The sequence below is a fragment of the Urocampus carinirostris genome, chromosome 7 (assembly GCF_059441175.1).
Source record: "Urocampus carinirostris isolate Australia breed hairy pipefish chromosome 7, RoL_Ucar_1.0, whole genome shotgun sequence".
NCBI classification, from domain to species: Eukaryota; Metazoa; Chordata; class Actinopteri; order Syngnathiformes; family Syngnathidae; genus Urocampus; species Urocampus carinirostris.
The window spans coordinates 17,897,711-17,918,405 of record NC_142355.1 but is presented as its reverse complement, the minus strand read 5'-3'; the positions used below and the strand labels follow the sequence as shown (position 1 = coordinate 17,918,405).

The 20,695-nt window shown below is 39.5% G+C and overlaps 1 protein-coding gene across 1 annotated transcript in view; it reads left to right on the top strand.

Moving 5' to 3' along the window:
• Positions 1-20,254, top strand: part of LOC148362510 (pleckstrin homology domain-containing family A member 5-like) — a 37,748-nt gene extending 17,494 nt beyond the window's left edge. Inside the window, exons 9-27 of the mRNA XM_088340414.1 lie at positions 1,271-1,751; positions 2,855-2,938; positions 3,486-3,605; positions 4,182-4,235; positions 4,577-4,657; positions 5,364-5,420; positions 5,511-5,591; positions 6,374-6,523; positions 6,606-6,707; positions 8,170-8,322; positions 8,878-9,024; positions 9,477-9,591; positions 9,992-10,107; positions 12,894-13,100; positions 13,189-13,350; positions 13,459-13,592; positions 13,712-13,851; positions 17,995-18,094; positions 18,240-20,254. Coding sequence (XP_088196540.1) covers positions 1,271-1,751; positions 2,855-2,938; positions 3,486-3,605; positions 4,182-4,235; positions 4,577-4,657; positions 5,364-5,420; positions 5,511-5,591; positions 6,374-6,523; positions 6,606-6,707; positions 8,170-8,322; positions 8,878-9,024; positions 9,477-9,591; positions 9,992-10,107; positions 12,894-13,100; positions 13,189-13,350; positions 13,459-13,592; positions 13,712-13,851; positions 17,995-18,086 — 2,476 coding nt within the window. The 3' untranslated portion in view covers positions 18,087-18,094; positions 18,240-20,254. The remainder of the gene's footprint in view (positions 1-1,270; positions 1,752-2,854; positions 2,939-3,485; positions 3,606-4,181; positions 4,236-4,576; positions 4,658-5,363; positions 5,421-5,510; positions 5,592-6,373; positions 6,524-6,605; positions 6,708-8,169; positions 8,323-8,877; positions 9,025-9,476; positions 9,592-9,991; positions 10,108-12,893; positions 13,101-13,188; positions 13,351-13,458; positions 13,593-13,711; positions 13,852-17,994; positions 18,095-18,239) is intronic.
• The last annotated feature ends 441 nt before the right edge of the window (positions 20,255-20,695 follow it).

Genomic DNA, 20,695 nt, shown 5'->3' with positions numbered 1-20,695 from the left:
AGCCTTGCTGCATTTGGATGTTAGTCCATGTCAAGGCATGATGGGTCTTCACCTGTCAAACCCAGCCAATTGCTCCTTTATTAATTGCAAGCAAAATGGCCCTCTGTTGACGAGTCGATAGAAGATTGGATTTGACTGTTTGGAGAGGTCGTTGTGGTGACTGCAATACCCAATTTGACTGCCAGAGGGTAGTAGAGGCACCACAAAAGCAGACTTTTATCCATTTTGTTGGTGTTTATTGGGGGTGCCTTAACATGAAACCTAGCTAAAGACACCCGAGAAGGTCTAAAGTACAACAGTTTCAATTTTCACGAAAATTGGCTTAGCCGTTTCGGAGCCTATAAGCACACACACTCACTCACATTTTCAAACACACAGGTCTGGAATTATATTGTATAGATTTAGATTGAAATTCCCCTTAGTAAGTTATAATAAAGCTTACAAAAACAACACGCCACCCATTTACTCACATCAAATAGACTTTGAAAAGAAAAAAACAGATAATATTTTTAAACATGTTTTTTTCAAATTTACCAAATATGTGCTTGGTCAAGGATAATATTTGGTAGTGTACCGCAACAATATCAACAAAATCTGGATTTATATTGTGTAGATTTAGATTGCAATTCCCCTAATTAAGCAATAATAACTCTTATAAACACAATGTGCCTCCCACACTCAAGACAGACTGTGTTGAATGAAAACAAGAATAATTTATGCACACAAGTTTATTTTATTTACCAAATATGCACCTGATCGAGGCTATTTACTAGTGTGCGGCAACAACATAAGCAATCTGCGATTATGCCGTCTGCTACCCGTAACCGAGATGATCGGGATTAGAATCGAAAAGGGCAAGACGAGAGTGGTCTAACAAAAAACAAGTTAAAACAAAATGCCTGTACAAAATGTGTTATATGCTGTATATGCTGTACACAATTTGAAATGATTATGGGATGTAATCTTGTTTGGGTGTGCATAGCCTGCATTTTTTCCAAAAGACTGCGTGTGTTTTGAGTTTTAGTGGGCCCACCCACTTATGCAGTAACTTCATCCAAATTGTGGTTTTAGACTCAAATTTAAATGAACCCCATAAATTATTCCACAAATAAGAGACATTTGTGTTCCATATTTTTACTTGAGTATTATTTTTAATACTTTACATACACAATTGCAATTTGTTTTTGTGTATTCTTACTAAAAATGTTCATTAAGTTTGAAGTGAATTCATTTTTTTCATAGTTTAAGCATGTCATTTCCTCTTTCACAGCATCACATCTTACCAGACGCTCCCTAGAAACATGCCAAACCATCGTACGCCTCATGTGCCTCAGTACGGCGACGGTTACCGCAGCATGCCCAGAAATAGCATGGCACAGAGGGACAGCATCTGCAGTATGTCGCCGTCCCTGTACGACCAAGCCCTCGGTCCACCTATGGCTGACAAGCGCCGCTCCGTGCGCTCTGACACAATGTGGCAGCTGTACGAGTGGCAACAAAGGCAGGCCTACACCAGGCCGCCAGGCATCTATGGCCACATGGCGAGCCCCAAAACCATGGTCAACCTGTCAGAGCACGCGGCACCAAACTACTCAATCCCACCGTCGCCCTCCCATGGTTCCCTGTCAGTGTATGGCGGTTACTCTCAGCCTCGGTCTTACAATATGAGCAGTGCCCGGTCAGAGATTGCTTCTCCCATCTACCAAAGAGATATGGGTATGGAAAGGCGGCAGAGGCACCAAATCGCTAAGGTAGGTCAAAATTAAATAACTCTTCAAACAAATATTAAATTTCATGGATTCCTTTCAATTATTACATTTAATTAAATATGAATACATGTGGGTCTTTCGACTAAGAATAAATTCTGAACCTGGATTTAAAATTATTTGCTGTTCCGTTGAATCAGTCTTGCATTTTAGGAATTGACTGTATTTTCTGCATTATAAAACGCGCCGAATTATAAGGCACTCTCCCTAGAAATTGTGACATTTGTTTCATATGTAAGATGCGCCAAACAATAAGGCAAATGGAATTCAAACTACTGTAAAGGTTAAGTTATCTCAGAAAATTAAAAAGTGCCGTATTTGCTTGCGCATTGATAGATCAGTCAGAATATCACTGATTGTGTACAGTTGCATAACATTGGAATCGATCCCAGATATCAGTGTGGAGTGCACGGTACAACCCTATCTACTATTCCACCAAGGATACAGATGACACATGAAAAAGCATTAGGTCTTATCTCATTATCAACATTCTATACTAAGTCAAGTTGCCAAATTATTGACATTATTTTTGGGCCGGGCAGCCAGAATATTCTCAGACATTTAACAGGTCCGTGGTACAGCCGACTCGTAAATTCTTTACGAAGCGCAAGGGATTCTTAACTAAATGAGGAGAAAGGCATTATGGGAAGCAGAGGTGAGAGAAAACAGACCATTGATGGGTGTGTCATGAATTCACCCATTCATTCATAACACTTGTTTTCTTTAGAACTCGCAGAACAACAAACATGTCATCGCATACAACTGGGTTTCAATCACATTTTGTCGCAGCCGTAAACCATCCATAGCAGCCCGGTGGTTAAGATTCATTGCCACCATTGCATCGAATGATCAATACTTGCAGGAATATGCTACAGCAATTCTTATTTTGTCAGGAAATAAGGCGCAACGAATTGTGAGGCATGTTCAAATTTCTGGACATTGTGTGGTTTTTGGGCGTGCTTTTTTATCCATAAAATATGGTACTCAAATTATTTTACTGTGGGTATGTTTGCAAACAACTCTTACCAGGGAGGGGAAATAATTGAGACAATTAAGGCTTATATCGTTCCCCTTTTCTTTTTTTTTAGTATGGCTATACGCCTGATAGAAGGTCAATGCCTGCAGGAATTCCAGTCCAGAACATCACCCCACAGTCTCTCCTAGGAAAAAGTGTAAGTATTAACATAGTCTTTATTTTTACATTGATAGTTTCTAATGAAGGTATCAAAATGCATTATTAATCTATAGTTTTGTTGTTTCTTGACTGATTGTACTGTACTGAAATTCTATCCAAGATGACCTTGTAACCAACTCCCACAATGGTTTAGAAATGAGACCGATTTATTTTTTCTGCAAATGTTCAGATTAAGTCAGCACAGATTTAAATCATTCTTCAGAGTCCCTTTGCGCAAGTTGAGATTTAAAAGCGTTGTCAGACTCCACTCTGTTAAACAGCTCAGGATTGTATGTCAAAGTCACTGCTATTAGAATGCATGCTGCATTTCTTATTAATTCAAAACACGTTTGGATGAAAGTTGGGTGTCTGCATGCTGCTAACTTCTTGGCTTATCCCATGGTTGTGATCTGCATGAAAACTTACTATCCGGGATCAATAAAGCTTCTCCTATCCTTATGTGTTCTCTCCTTTACCCTTCACTCACGATGGTGACCCTGCTTGATAATGGCTGTATGTGTCCTGCAACCTCCCCTCCTCTTCAGCCTGAGGAACTTACTTTGCTTCTGATAAAGTTGCGTCGGCAGCAGGCAGAACTTAACAGTGTCCGGGAGCAAACCCTAGCACATCTTGCACAACCCAACGTGGATAGCAACAACCCAAAGGTCAGCCCAACGTACCCTAAAGATATTCCCCTGGAGGTGTTTGAGTTATCGTGTGGTGTGTATTCCACCCATCACCCATCAATATCAGTTACTTGTCTTTGAAATTTAACAGATGTGTTTTCCTAGCCATGTAGTTGGTAATTATGTAAATATATTTCCTTAAAGACTCAATGCAGCTGTTAGCAGTTGACATAATTAAAACCATTGGCAAGCTCTACCTCATTTCCAATGGCCTTTTAAGAAGTCAGACTGGAGATTTTGCTGTTGTAGGTCAGCGGGGTGTGGGATTAGGGCCTGCCATCAGTTCACTTAATTGTTGCAGCCAGTTAAAACTGCTGTGACACAAACTAAATCCAGCCGACATGTGTCATAGTGACTAAAATCAAATGACTGTAATCTGTAGATCTATAACGCGACCCTACTTCCTTCTCTCTGACTGTCCCCTCCATCTATTTTTGGGGCAATCTGTGCATGGAATATAATGTTCTTGACAGTGTGTGAGAGAAAGAAAAATACAGAATTCCCCTCATTTAGTACCCATATTTTTCTTCTTGTTCTTGCTGCTGCCACTACTAGAATGATCCTCTGTCTCATCATCTCCAAAGGACTCTAATATATTTGGACAATCAGGTGGGGTGCATGGTTGCATGACCCTTGTTACAAAGTTAATATGATAAATACTACTGTGTGCACTTGGAAATCCTGAAAATTATTTGCTGGATGCTAGCTTAATACTTTTTCACGTTATCGATGCATTTCTGCTTTGAGAGAATGTCTTTCTTTTAGATATGCTTGACTTTGTAAGGGCTGCAGCCATCCTAATTTCCTATTGATAAACATGTCTAAAACTGTGAACATGCTTATTTGTTTGTGTAACAAAATATACACATGGCAAGTAAAATATTTTAGTTGGTGTTTTTAAAGTACAGCAGTACTTTAAACTGACTGTGCTGCTCTTCATGTTGGACTAGATGAAGGAAAATGGCCCTTTAATCATCATGACTCACACTTTGATTGAGAGCTTGGCCCCAAGGCCTCAACTTTACCAGCAAGTAAGGCCAGCATAAGGCTTTGCTCCGCTTCATTCTTACATTGGCAACTTTGAAATGTCTTTTTTGTGTGTTTGCCTCAGTCATTGAAGTTATGACATAAACTGGTATTCCTGTATTGTTTTGTATCGCCAGTGCCAGGCCATTCTTTGCTTTGACTGTTGTCATGCTAAAAAGTCATGGGAATAAGAACATGACTTGGGAGAAAAAGAAGTATAATGAATAATTTGCAGGGTGCTTAAAGTCAAATTTGAAAGCTGCTTTCCAAAGGAAAAAAAATGTATAACGCTTTTGTTAGTCTCACAAAATCACCTCTTTGTAAGATATTCTGGGTTGTGATCACCATAGCTATATAGTGCCAAAACCACAGTTACAAACTAGTTGGCATTCATTGCATACTAATGTAGCTGATTGCCACATTGTCATCTCTTAAACTGTGGGCAGTTTGCTTCTCTTGTTACACTGCAACCCACCACTTCATGTGACAGTCTGCATGTTCTGTGGCAATTACTCTCACATCCTATTTTGTCTGCTATATGATCTTACAAACTAAAGTTGTCTCGTATGAAGTTCACTGGACATGTTGTAAAACGTTGAATCTTTGGTTCACCAAGTTAGTACCAACGAAAACGTAGTATGCGGTAATTTATACTGCATTGAAAAGTCCAGAAAATATGTACACAGTGCATGAATCTGTTTTGCTCCACAGTTAAGCCCAGAAGACCCAAGAGAACAGTACTACATGCCAGAAGAAGGGGACATCGATGTATGCTCTTTTTTTTTTTTACTCGTTAACAATACAATATGATCAGCAACACATTGAAGGTCGCCCCTTTCTTTGTCGTTTACTTATTAGACAAAACTCAGCCGATTATGCGAGCAGAGTAAAGTGGTGAGGACACATGAGGACAAACTTCAACAGCTGCACAGAGAGAAGGTGACTCACCATTGAATGACACAATATTCGTTTGTACTCCTAAAAGAAAGATTTGTGAAGCTCTGTTAGTGGGTTTTTTCAAGTGTCTGAGGAGCAGGAAAGTGGAAATAAAGCGCTGTGGAATTATTTTTGGGTGTTTCTATTTGAACAAATCAAATTGAAAGAAAAATTAAACGTCACTTTATGCAAAGCCCATGTCAATTTGTGTACTCCATTTGAAGGAGAGGTTGAGGGAAGCGACTTTTGAAGACAAACGCGACTTTGATGTACTAAGACCTAAATTTTATCAATCCGACTGCTAACATCTAATTCCTGTGGCCTCAGTCACACACTGAAACCGGACGGATATTCGTCTATTTAAAGAGGAAACGAAACATTGACCTCTATTTCAATGGTTTGCACTGAATGTGTTAAATACTTTGGTACATGTGTGAAAAAGGATTGCACTTTCACATGTCCAAACACCAATTCAACATCTGGAATCTACCTAAAATCCCAACCAGGCGATGAGTCCTTTTTAGCATCTGACAAGATAATAATTATCAGCAATTTACAATGTTGGATTAATAAAAGAAGTTATGCTCTTCCGTATTCATATGTATTAATCACGTTGACCATGAGCACTTAAGCAATGTGTCCACCTTGGTCCACATTTATGACATCTAAGAAAATCAATGTATTTTCAAATATCAAAGGAAATGCCAGAGTGGTTGTGTACTGATTAAAACGTTTTCTCATCAATACAGCAAATGATTTAATGGAGGAACTGTGTCTTCCTACAGCATACTCTGGAGACCGCCTTATTGTCAGCCAGCCAGGAAATCGAATTGGGCTCAGACAACTCATCTGAGATGCAGAGCATCATCCAACAGAGAGACTTACTGCAGAGCGGCTTGCTCAGCACCTGCAGGGAGCTGTCCCGGGTCACAACTGTAAGATCATCCGTGCCATCCCAAATCCTTTCAGATGTGGTTTTCTTGGTTTGCCTGATATTTTTTTTCTTCTCCTGACAAGGAGTTGGAGCGGTCATGGCGCGAGTATGATCACCTAGAAGGGGCTGTATTTATGGCAAAAAGCAACCTGCTGGAGCAGTTAGAAGCACTTGGAAGTCCACAGGTAAGATAATTATACAGTTTTTTTTTCTGGATTATAAGGCACAATTTGAAATTCCAAATTGGCCAGCAATTTGAAATGCGCCTTAAAACGTATACAGTGAATAAGATTGGAAATGCATGCTGTATTTATACGTGTGCACTACTATATGAGGTTTTACACTCCCATATTTGTGCAATAATTGATCAATCAATAAACATTGTTGACAATAATCACAAAGCATATTGTGTAACTTGAATCAAACCCGGGTTGCGTCGGTGAGAGCGCTGACAGTTAAACCCTTCAAACAAATCACGTACGAAAAGGTAGCATATTTTATCTCATTATTACACTGCTTTTTCTCACAGTGCTGGAAACGAATGTTGGAGAATGGAGGAGAAATAAATTCAGTCCTGAACGATGTAAATCAGGGTTCTCAAACGCAATTGAGTTGGGGGCTGCTGAAGCTAGGGTCTGTCTGAGTTTGTGCTAAGATGGGTTTTTCCACAAAAACAGCGCTGATAGAAACATTCCGCTCTTCTTTAAGGGACAGTGTCTTATATATTTGTCCACTAGAATTCGCTGTGATGTGTTGTGTAACCAAATATCAGTCCAAGAAAGACTACAAACCATGGAGACTAAAAGTGTGCAAAAAAAAGTTTTTTTTCCAATTTTTACCTAGCCTTTTATAAAGAAAGAAAAAAAGAACGGACATTGATTTTCCTCCAAATATATATTAAAAAAGAGAAAAAGAAATAAGAAAAAGAGGTATAAAAAGAAAATTGTAATTAAAAAGAAGGGAAAATAAAGCTAAAAAGAAAATGGAGAAAAATAAAGAAAACAAAAATAAAGTAATCAAAAAAGGAAAAAGTTTATTATTCCTTTTTCTCTTATTTATTTTCTCATTTTATTTTCCTGTTTTTCTTGAGTTTTACTTCTTTTTTCTTTTTCTCTTTTTTCTTTTCCTTTTTCTTTTTTTCTTCTAATTAATGATTGCACTAATATATATCATAAATGTATAATAATGATGTGAAACAAATACGTACGGTAGATCTTGCTGTGGTTTTAATTCCATGCACCATATATATGAAAAATATCTGACAAAAGACTATTTTTGGGGGGGGGACCCTATCATCTGGTGCGCCTTATAGTGCGGACAATAAGATATCTGAAATCCCTCGACATTATTTTTCAAAATAATTGTCGGTTAGTCATGGCTGATATTATTTATTACACACCTAACATAAAGGCGCAGAGTGCTGCTCTCTTTTCTTTTCCCTCATCATGTTTATTCTTGGCTCAACCTGTCTAGGTTGATTTGCTAATTAAAAAATTGGACGGAAGGGGAGCCTCCAGCATTATATTAGGCACAGTGTCAAAGGACAAAATGACAAAAAAAAAATCAACCTCATGCACTTTTTTGTCAATTTATAACCTTTCTCCCAAATTCACTTTTTGGCCTAATGTTTTCTCACTGTTTTCATAGTCTGAACCTCCGAGCCAACAGCATGTTTGCATCCAAAAAGAACTGTGGCGGATTCAAGATGTAATGGAAGTCCTCAACAGGCATAAAGAACAGAGAAACGCTGATGGCTTAATGGGCTTGTACGGGCCCAACTTCAGCATGCAAAAAACGGAGGTAAGCCACCAATAAATAACAGAGCTGCCTATCTACTGGTATAATCATTTAGTGTAGTCATTTTACAATGGTCCCTCCGTGTCATATTAATTATACAAAAATGGATGGTGTAAATAGTTAATGACTGAACTTATTTAGCGCTTTTCAAGTCACTGAAAACTTTTCAAAGCTCTTTTCAATGTATTTCACACGTACCTATTCACACACACACACTTATAGCGGCGTCCTCCATGCAAGGCGCCTACTTACTTGTCGACTAATTTCTCAGTGGAGCCGGGAATCGAGAATGCGACCTCTTGGTCCCAAGACGACAAAAATGTTTACTTGAATGCTATACTGTATGCCCAAATCATCAGTGGGGCAATCAGTGCAACTCTTTCAATTATGAATGATTAATAATAATACAATTAACAAATCATTGATCCTTTTTCTTCTCCACAAGCTAGTTTTAGTTAGTTAAATAGAGGAGCCTGGACGAGATAAATCTCCCCCAGACTGTGCACGGCGGCATCCTGTGTCACCTTGCTTCCAGTCATGCCTTTTATAATCCCCTAGGACGAGGACTCAATACCCCCACGGCCACCTTTGCCCCAGTCATATGAGCCCAACCCCCCTGCAATCCCTCCTCATGCTGGAGTTCGCTCAGCATCCCTCCACAGAACGGAGGACAGGAAGACCAATCAGATGAATGGCGCTCACAGCGTAAGCCTGCTGACCCGCTGACTTTGCCTGCTGCCTTTTGGATTTTTGTTTCAAGTTTAATTTGGAGTCGTACGTTTTTGAAATATATTTTTGACAGAATCCCATTATTCCCAAGTTTTATATATATTCTTAAGTCGAAGTATCATGCCTGACATATTTTGTTGCCATATTTTGGGTTGCAAGCCATCCTTTGTTGAATGTGTCTGCAGGCTGCTTTACACAAAGTTGTGTTCGTTAGACAAGACATGGAATTGCTTCCTGTTTTTTGCAAAACTGATATAAAGATTGTCCCAACTCAAAGCATGAAATATTTCAGTTCGGCCCTGCTCCTGGAAGCCATTCCATAGAAGAAAAAAATAGTATTTTCCTTTTTGCTTTAGAAGCTTTTACTGATTTGGACAAAGCCTCTGAATTCTTAATATGTGTTGACACAGCTGTTAATTCATTGACAGGGTCCAGACTATCGCCTTTACAAGAGTGAACCAGAGCTCACAACAGTCACCGAAGTGGATGAGAGTAACGGTGAGGACAGGACTGAAAACCCATCTGAGAATTCTGCAAACAAAGGTAGATGGCCCAGCTGACATAATAAATACTGTAGAAGGGACTAAAATGACAATTTTGTCTGACTGGCATTTCTTAGGAGTGTCTTTCTTTAATATGAGCAGAACTTGGACTTAAGGAAAGTTAGCCTTTCTAATCATAAACAGCGTCAGGCACAGCTAAGATGCATTACCAGGGATACTGTAGGATTTTCTTTTGCATTTGGACTTAGTACACCACATAGCAACCAAATATAACTGAATTATTTACAATTTTCTATATAATCTATGATTTTTCTATATAATCAGTTGCGTGAAGGCTTTTGTTCTCTCTGATATCTTTGTGTTTTGTTAATAAGAGTTCATACTGCAGTACTGAAACAATGGATGTTTGCCTCACTTTATTTGTATCTTTTGGCTACCAGGGCTGTCCTACCCAGTTGGCATTGTTCCACCGAGAACCAAATCACCAGTGACTGATTCATCTTCCATCAACTCATATGTTACCCTAAGGAAGAGTAAAAAACCTGACTCCAAAACGGTAAATTCTTCAAAAAGGAACCAGTGTCAATTGCCTATTCATGTTTTGTATTTGCCAAAGCAACCAATAGCAAATATATTTGGGTCATTTTGGCTCAGTTGATTAGTCTTTTCCCTTAACGTGGGCCTACTTATTGATTTGTAATAGCCTCCAATTGCCTTTATTGGCCATTGAAGGTTTAAAGCTTGTGCGTGACAAGTAGGGCACTCACCTCATGGTCTGTGTGTGACCAGCCCATTCAAAAACAGCCTCTTGTCAATTTAATGAGAAGCTCAGTTTATTCAGTTTCCATCCACGCAAACTGTCTAGTAGACCAACTGTGTTATTTAGCGTCCCACAAGGTTGGGTGTGTCCTTTTTTCCTTGCCCAGTTAATTTGTAAACATCTGTGGGGGTTAAACATAAAAATAGCTTGTGTTAAATTTTCTGCTACCTACCGTCAGGGTTTTGTGCTAGTTAACTATAACACACCCTATTAAGAGACTTTGTGACAGAGTTTAACTCAGGCCTTCGCGTACCGGCCCCTTGGACAGTAGCCGCGGCATCCCTGAGCATTGGATAGAATCCAGATTTAGTGGCTCTCACTAGCATTGCGCTGAGCATAGAGTAACTGACTTCACATTGTCTGCCTTTAAAGCTGGAGTATTAAATGGCCCACTGGTCTGTGTGAGTGCTCACGCCTTTCCCAGAAGAAGCGTGCCAGTGCCGTAACAGCTATTCATTTAGGTTTGCTTCCAAAGCACTCATTCACTTTCGCATGAGTGAATATTGAAGACCATTACTGTGGCTATTTTTTTTTAACCTGAACTACATTCTCAGGAACTGGGTTATGTGCACAAAAGTATTGAGTGACCGCCTCATCATATGGATGGCCATGTCTTGACAAAGTATTTAAGCCAAATGATCTTTTTTACTCCAAACTGTTTCTCACTCATAAAAAATAAAATGTTTCCAGTCTATCAGGTGCACCAAAATATAAATAAATAAGCGCCTTATAAATTTGGTGCACCTTGTATGTGGACAAAATTGGAAATACGCTTCCATATTTGTGGAACTGTTGATCAGTCGACCGAATTCCATTGTTAACAGGATCAAACCGGATAGCAATGGTAAGAGTACAGCATCCTAATCACCAAACTACCTGGGACACAATTGCATAACATTGACTATAATGGGAATTGTTCCTGTCAGGTTAATTGGCCGGTCTCAATTGTCCCTAGGTGTGAATAAGCGATTGAGTTGTCTGTTTCTGTGTGCCCTGCGACTGGCTGGCAACCAGTTCAGGTTGTCCCCTGCCCACTGCCTGAAGATTTTTTTGGTTTGAACAAATTTATTGACACTAATAACAGCAAACAAACAATGTGAGGTTCTAACAACCCTTCTAGACAATCTTAACAGCAATCAAGCATATTCATAATTTCGTTATGTAACATCTTTCTTAGTGTCAATAGATCCGTCCGGTTTGAACAAATTTATTGACACTAATAACAGCAAACAAACAATGTGAGGTTTGAACAACCCTTCTCGACAATCTTAACAGCAATCAAGCATATTCACAATTTCGTTATATAACATCTTTGTTAGTTTCAATAGATCCGTCCAGGCCAAAATCGATTGTTTTTTGGTCTGAACAAATCCACCGACACCAACAGCAGCAAACAAACATGACAATCTCAACATCCAACAAGCATATTCACAATTGTGTTATATCTGACAATATGACGTGACAATATGACATTTTAACATTTTTTCCTGACATTTTCAACATCAATTGAACAATTTCAGAGTTATTATCTTTTAACAGTAGTTAACCAACGTGTTAAGGGCAATACTATTGTGCAAGGGCATAGGTCTGCCATCCCACCCTCCCAAGCAGCATCCTCCAGTCCTCTGTGTGGGTCCTCTCCCTTCTTACTTCTACTTTCCACAACCAGGTCGTTGCTGGCGGGACCCCACAGTGTAGCTCCGGTTCCCCCCTCCGGGTGGGCGCAGACGATTCTTCTTTATGGCAGCGTCCTGGGCTCGCAGATTGTATGGTATCTGCAGCCTTTTGGAGCACAGCTGGGATGGGCTCCAGCACCCACTAAGGATACATATGACACAAGAAAAGGCAATATGTCTTATCTCATTGTCAGACTATTTTAGTCACAGTGCCAGATATGTTAGAAGCGAGAGAATGTTGCTTCACTTTTTTCACAGCTAAAAGTAAGTATTTTAACATTCAGAATGACCAAAGTACTTCCAACAATGCCATTCTCTTTATTCAGTTCACAAAAAAAAAAAGTTACTTCCCACAATGCTTTTTTCGTCGTTCAGTTCAGAATCTTGTTCGCTTTATGCGAGTCAATATTCTTTCAATACTTTACAATACTCTCGCAGCTTTCCCCAATTATAACAACCATAGTTCAGTACCGTGACTAAAAAGAGGGTGATGAGGAGATAAAATCTAATGCCTATTTAAGTGCCTTCTGTATCCCTAGTGATCTAGTGGCTAGGGTCCAGCACACTCCACTCTGCGCCTTGATCGAGGTTCAATTGCATACAATATAATGCAACTCTATGCCATTGGAATCATTGATAAATGCAAATGATCAGTTGAAATGTATGTCACTTATTTTATTTATTTGTGCAACCTTAACTCTTACAGTAGGTTTAATACCATCTGCCTTATAGTAGGGTTTGCCCTTTATTGGAAATAAAAATCACAAAATATTCCTTTATGGAGTGTGCCTCATAGTGCAGAAAATATGGTACTACATGCCCACAGTTGTATTGTGTGTCAAACAGGAGCGTCCACACAGCGCCATGGAGAATCAGCTAGAGAGCGGGCGACCCAGAATGAGTGTTGAGGAGCAGTTGGAGAGGATTCGCCGCCACCAGCAGGGCGCCCTCAAAGAGAAGAAGAAAGGTGCTCGCATACGGGGCAACACAGAGGAAAATGCAATTGCCCGCAGCAATTCCTACACTAAAGACAACCGTTCACGAAATGTGCAGGTACTACTACACACCAAGGGATGCTGTAAATCAGAAAATCGATTCCGGACCCATTCATCCGGTCTTTTCTTTCCTCAATATTTTGCAGTCTCAAGTGAGGCGTCGAGGAGAGGTGATGAGCACAGACATTCTAGAGCTTGAGGCCTCCCTCCGGCAGCAGGAGGTGGTGAGGGAGCAGGAGACGCCGGCTGAGGAAATTGCACGTCTCAAAGAAGCCTCAAACTCAGACCGCTTCAATTTGGATCGGGAAGTAAGGCTAAGTCACTGTTGCAGATTTTTTTTTTTTATATATCTGCCAAAACTGCTCGGAAATTATTGACAGACATGATGTGTTTCTCTGTCTCGCTGTTTGTTGTAGCTGTCTGTGCCTGACAAAGTGCTTATCCCTGAACGCTATGTGGAGTCTGATCCAGAGGAGACACTTAGCCCTGAGCAGGAGGCTGACAAGCAGAGGAAAGTTGACCGAATCAAAGCTTTAATCGCCAAAAACAGGTATGAACGCAGATTTGTCCCCGGAAACTAATCTTAAACCTTAACATATAATTCCGTGAAGTAGTAGTCACCCCAATGTTTCTTTGAAAATCTGCATTAATGCTGTTGCTGTTGATTAGCATGCAGAACGCGATGCCTACTGCAGCGTTAAGCCCAGTGGAGACCGAAGAGGAGATTTCCATCCAGGAGAAAGAGAAAATGATTAATATTTCTTTCGAGCTGGCAGCAGAGGCCTCTAAACGTAGCAAGCTGGTTGCAGGTAGGCTGCCAAATAAAGAAAATAATGAGGATTTTTTTTTAACTAACATCCTCGGATTGTTTGCATGGGTTCTGAAATATTTTATAACAAAACAGTAAACCCCCCTCCATCAATGATTTTGGACTCTATCTGCCTCTGTATTTGCATTGTATTTAATGGCCAGTTTTAGTTTAAAGCTTCTATGTACCTGCATTCAGAATTGTTACTGCCAAAATAAAACTGAACACGCTTACTCTCTTAAAAGAGAAATATTTTTTAAACAACTGCAATTGTACTCCAGGCACATACTGTGTGCAAGACATGGGAGTCTGAATTCGATTGGCAAATGTCTTGCAGGTTTACCCATTGTGACCATTTTAGATAGTTTAGATGTTGATTATTACAACATTTTTGCAACTTAAATGGTCACATAAAAATGATATTGTTACGGTATTTTGACAAAAACATTTGCTTTAACTAAGTATTTTGATACAAATCAAATGATGACCACTGGGGAGTGATATCCTATTCTTTTAACATTGAAAATGTTAAAAGAAGCACAAGATGAAGCATCTGAATGTAATTTTGTACACTCATTATCCTCACAATATTCTGTCATTTTTTATTTCATGCCAATTAAAAATTTATTTAATTAATTAAGTGCATCTTTGGCCATAATTGTTTATGTATTCAGAAAGATATGTTGCCTACTAAATTGGAAATTTCTATATTGCATTGTAATAATTTCCTGACTGGAGTGGACTCATTTGATGGAGAGGGTTCAACTGTACTTTGAGCAGGATATTTTCCCCCCCTTGCAATGTTTTTTTTGCCTTATTAGCATTTTGTAGAAAAAAATAGTTCACTCACCATACACAAAATTAAATTTTCATGCAAGTGTATCAGGTATAATGAATATTATAGTGGTCATACCGGTATTTTATGTAAGTGTATTGTTGCATAACAGGTCCTTTTGTAATTTAAACAATGCTATCTATCTACCCTAGTCATAACCCTCGAGAGGTGTGACCGACAGCAAGACAAACATGTGCACAAAAACAAAAAAGAAAGAATAAAGGAAAAAGTAGCTAAAAACACACAAAAAATGACCGTGGTCAACACAAATGCCCAAACACCCAAACAAGTTAAGCACCTTAGCACCCAAGTTGGTCATGCTTTCGTCCCTCCAGATGAAACGGGACACAAGAAAGCGGCCATGTCAGTCAGGGCAAGGTGACACAACACAATTTTCTGTTCAACAGCTTTCACTGGTTTACCCCTGCCGCATCATACATGTGCCCTGCCCATCCCTTAGAATGTGTCTAAACATCCCACTATCCTTTTACAACATCTCTCCAGTCATTCCTACCACCAACAAGATCTCTAGCTTCCACTACATTTAGACCTTCAGTACACTCATAGCACCATCCATCCACGTCAATCGCTGCGTTCCTCTTGGTCTCCTTCCATTTACTTCTGCTCTGTAGATCCTCTTCAACATTCGCTCCTCATCCATCCTCTCCATGTGTCCAAACCAACCGAGTATTCTCTTATCAACACGCTTGCTCAGTTCCACTACTGCTCCAGTTCTGTCTCTCACAATTTCATTTCTCAATCCATCCAATCTTGTCACTCCTAACATACTCCTTAAACATTTCATCTCAAAACATTTGATTTCCTTCTCAAATCTGCGTTCAGGCTCCAAGTCTCTGTACCATACAACACAGTCAGCACAATTACACTCTCATACAGTCCTCTCTTTACATCCATACTCATACTCTTGTTACTCTTTACTCTACCCAGAATACCCAAAACCTTGATTCCTTGATTCACTTTGTGCAATACCTCATACTCTATTCCACCAACTGCAGCCACATCCCAACCTAAAGCTTTCAACTTTTTCCAGCACCTGTCCACTCAACTTTATTTCCTATGTTAAACAATGTTGTTGCTGTAAATTAAAAGAAAAATGTATTATTTTTTTCCATGTCACTTGTTTATTCAAAACTGAATTTAGAGTTTGTCATAGGACATCGCTACTCACAGTAAATTTGTGTCTCATGAGTGAACTTAATAGTAGACATCGCATTTCAATGAGAGGTTGTTACAGATGTGTTTGGGTGTGTTTGTTAAGTAGACTAATATAGTTTTGAATGTCGCATGAAAACTACTTTTCCATTTCGATAAAGACGTACACTTTGCTGGCTCAACTTGAATGAACACTTCAGTTCAGCACGACTGTGGCTTCTTTCTTCATGACATCCTAGCTGCCCACTTGAAAGTGTTTGAGTAAAATTGGACATCTGTCACTAGTGTTTTCTAAGCTGTGGTCCAGTTTATGGCTTCTATTTGTACTAGTAGGCAAATAAAAAGGATCTCACAGATGGGAAGCAAAATGTTGAATGTACAAATAAACAGTTAAAGCTTGAACACACAATTTATTTGTTCTTAAAGTTGACAACCCACATGTTAGTACCCAATATAAGAAGCCCATTCAGTGTGTCTGAAGTCTTCATGGTCAAATAACCACATTGTGTCATCGGTTGACTGTCAATGCCTATGGCAGTGTTCAGACAAAAGCATTGAGACACCTAATGGTTTTTAGGATAGGAGAAAATGTGAAGTGAGACAGTTCACATTCAAGCCAGTGTTTCCCATAGCATTTTGTGAGACCCTGTTGTGTGTACAGTATAGTCATTATTTGCATTTTAAATTCAAACACATCAATCTGGTTCATTTTTAGAGAAAATTAAGTAGCTAGTCTATAATTATTTTGTTCTCTTGTAAACTATTTAACCATAAATACACTAGTTATGAAAGGCAATGACACAACATACAAGTCATGCCTATAGAGCATGGTAAACGAGACCGAAATGTGATGCAAAAAATATGCCTGTAGTCTAACTAAACTAAAAATAAGCAGTGTTTTTAGATGCCAAAGCTGTACTATTTTAAGGTAAATCGGAGAGTAAACGGGAGAAATCACTTGTATAAGTTTTAATTGCAATTGAATGTAACACTCATGTGGGTAATTTTGTTAATACCAGTGTTAAGTACTTATGCCTATCAACCTCAGCCAATCGCTCCCCTTGTTAATGAATGCAAGTCCTAGTATTAGACAATATTAAACCTTACAAACACAATGTGGCACCTATTTACTCACAGCAAGACAGACTATGTAGAATACGTCAACAATAACATCGATCTACGATAACGTTGTCGTCTGCTAGCAACCACCCAGACGATCCGGATTAGAGCCGAAAAGGTCAAGACGAGTTTGGTCTAACAAAAAAAAACAAGTCTTGTTTTAAAAAAAGAAATTCCCGTACAAAAATTCCTTTACACTGTACACAATTTTTAATGATCAAAAACTGCTTTTCATCTTTGCTGCTTTGACAGTATGCTAGTTGTTTTTTGATGGTTTACGGACGGTTATTGAGACGTGCAACTTAAGAGTTACAGTTTGCGTTTTTTCTACGCTGAGCTAAAATTTCTAATCGCTTGTAATGGCAGCGCCACATTTTTATGGTCTGTTGAAAATTTGGACAGTGCGCCAAGGCGCTGAGTGAGTTTTTTGTGAGGAACTCTAGACACTTAACCTTTTTTCTGTTCACCGAGAGGTGAAAAATGTTCAACTTGGAGAAAACACGACACTAGGAAATGTCACGGAACAAATACACACAATGTCGTTTGTGATCATTTATATAATGAGAAATCTAAAAGTGATTTTGATTAACCTTACATTTATATGTATTCAAAAATACTATAATATTCTTCTAATTACAAGTTTATGAGACTTTGGCAGAACCAGTTAAACTCCGGGGCCCCGCCAGAATCTTCCTATGGTATGGGAAACACTGCTAGCACATCACTTGAAATGCTTTCTATGTGTTTATTTAAAATACTAAGTGGGCTAATTCTGAACCAGATTTGGGACAACTTGTAATGTACTCCTCATAGTATCTCAATGCTTTTGTTACTTTTGTGAACTATTTAATCACTAGTATGTAGACATACCTTTGCCTTCTTCTGTAGAGTAGAATTGAACATGGTACGTGTCAATCATTTTAGCCTGAAGCTATCGTACCCTGTGTCCTTTTATTTCGGGGGGTTTTTTTGCGTGTGTTGTGTCGCCGTTGAACAGATTGCTGTGTTTTGTTGCAGTGAAAAGCCCGCCGCCATCTTCCCCAACCCTCCCGCCATCTCCTAACCCCCCGCCTCAGCTCGCTGACGGCTCTCACTTCATGTGTGTGTAGTAGCACCAGTAAGGGCCTTCATCACCTCTCTTCTTTTGTCCTGTCCCATTTTGTTTGCACGTCCCCGGATGATGTTTGTCCTTTTGTCGCAACTGTGAAGCTTTTGAAAGGCTTCCCGTCAAGTTCGACCTAACAGGTTCTTTCTTTTGTCAGCACAAGCTCTAGCCTCTGTCAAAACATACACATGAAGGAAGTAAGGAACAAACAGTGGGCGCGACCAAACCTTTCGGAAATCTTAACTGGACTTCACTGTGACATCTGAGGCTTCCCCCCCATGCTGCTGCCGACACCACATTTCATTTCTGCGGGACTCCCATGTTTGCTTTTACTGTGTTCTTAACCTTTGGATAGTTTTACCGTTTTTGAAAGTATTTAAAAAGTTCAACAAGCTTTTGGTATTTGTTATTATTTAAGAATTCGTATTTTACGAATAACCGTAAAAAAAGAAAAATATTTTGCCCATACGAAAAAAATTATGAAGGTAGGCCCCACTATGGGATTTTCAACTGATCTTTTTTCTCTCTCAAAGTTGTCATCAGTTACTGTATTCCTAGCATTATAAGGCGCATCCCTAAATATAATATGTCTATAAGACTTGTCTCGGACTATGGGTGTATGAGATTGAGTCCAAACAAAGATCTACAGTGTTTAACCTTTGGGCTCTTTATACCTACAGTGTATAATTAGTTGCTGATTACAATCTCAAAACATTGTTTGCTACGAGAATCAAACCTGAATCACGGCAGTCGGGGTGTCGATACTTTACCACTAGACCACCAATGGTTCACAGATGACATAGAAAAGGCGTAAGCGCTTGTTTTTACTGGTTTTACTCACAAATTTGCATCGTGTAATTTGATCCGTTAAACAGTCTCTTCGCATGTGCATCAATAACCCTTTTCGTTTATTATGTATACGTACGCAAAAAAGCTTGTACAGTATTTTGTTGAAATACGTTGTTTTCTGTTTTTGTCTTTCACCATATGATTGACACGCGTGGGATAAGCTCTACCTTTTCGTATGTAATTTGTACCACTGGTGGTCTACTGATAAAGTCTTGGCACTCTCGCCGCCACGACCTGGGTTCAAATTCTGTTGCATACAATGTATTGTGATGTGGGCCAGTGATGATTAGCAAATACTGAAGTGCACAATTAAAAATATATTTTTTTTAAACTAAAAAAGTGTACAATTAAAATTTTTCGGTGTACTCAAGTGCACCGTAAAACCTTTATAGCAACACACACCTGTATGCATTTCCAATTGTATCCACCGTATTCCGGGTTATAAATTGCACGTATATATTTTTGGGACTTTTAGGTGCGCCTTATAGTCCAGAAAATACAGTACTTGGTCAAATGACTGCCTGGTTCTTTGTTAAAATGTCGACTCTTGTTTGAATGTCCAGCTTTGAATTTATCTACAGTTTTCTTTCTAATTTCAAAGTGATATTTAAAGAGGGATACAAAACTATGTTTGGTTCTATTTTATGACCTGTAGGTTTTTGCAGGAATATAATTGTAAGAAAATATTAGCACATGTACAAAAATAGCAATAATTAACTCAATTTGTGGATGCGGGTTGCATATTTTTCTGTTGTACAAAGTGTAATTAAGAGGTTAACTATGTATATAATGCTCTTGTTACAGCGGGATGGGAGCATGTATCAGACATATGGTTACGGACTAGATTAAATTTATAAATGTTCATATCCCTTCTGTTTTGTATCATATGAAATAAATATTTCTGTTCATTAAAAAGAAAAAGTGCTGTTCTGCATGTTCCTTTCCCACCAAATCAATGCAAACTTCAACTCCTACTGTGCGGTCAATGTTATTGTGGGGCTGCAAGAATGTTAGACATAAAGAATTTGCTATCATCCATCTAATGTCATAGCACTTGTCAGTCACTGGCCTGAAGCCTAATGACTTCATTTTTACCAGTCCCTGAACCTGTCTGTAATAATTCCACTGACCATCCATCCATCCATTGTCTTCCGTTTATCCGGGGTCAGTTCGCGGGGGCAGCAGCCTTAACAGGAAAGCCCAGACGTCCCTATCCCCAGCCACTGTCTCCAGCTCATCTGACGGGATCCCGAGGCGTTCCCAGGCCAGCCTAGAGACATAGTCCCTCCAGCGTGTCCTGTGTCGCCCTCGGGGCCTCCTGCCAGTGGGACATGCCCGGAACGCCTCCCAAGGGAGGCATTCAGGAAGTATCCTTATCAGATGCCCGAGCCACCTCAACTGGCTCAATGTGGAGGAGCAAAGATTCTACACAGAGTCCCTCCCGGATGACTGAGCTTCTCACCTTATCTCTAAGGGAAAACCCAGACACCCTACGCAGGAAACTGATTTCAGCCACTTGTATCAGGGATCATGTTCTTTCGGTCATAACCCACCGTTCATGACCATGGTGCCGGTAGGAATGTAGATCGACCGGTAGATCGAGAGCTTTGCCTTTCAGCCCAGCTCACGAGGGACCGGTACAGGGTCCGAATGACGGCAGGCGCTGCACCGACCCGTCTGTCGATCTCGTAATTTTAATGACATGTTAGGGAAATAAATCTTTTCTCACAATGAACTTTAGCTGTCACTCCAATAAGCACAGGA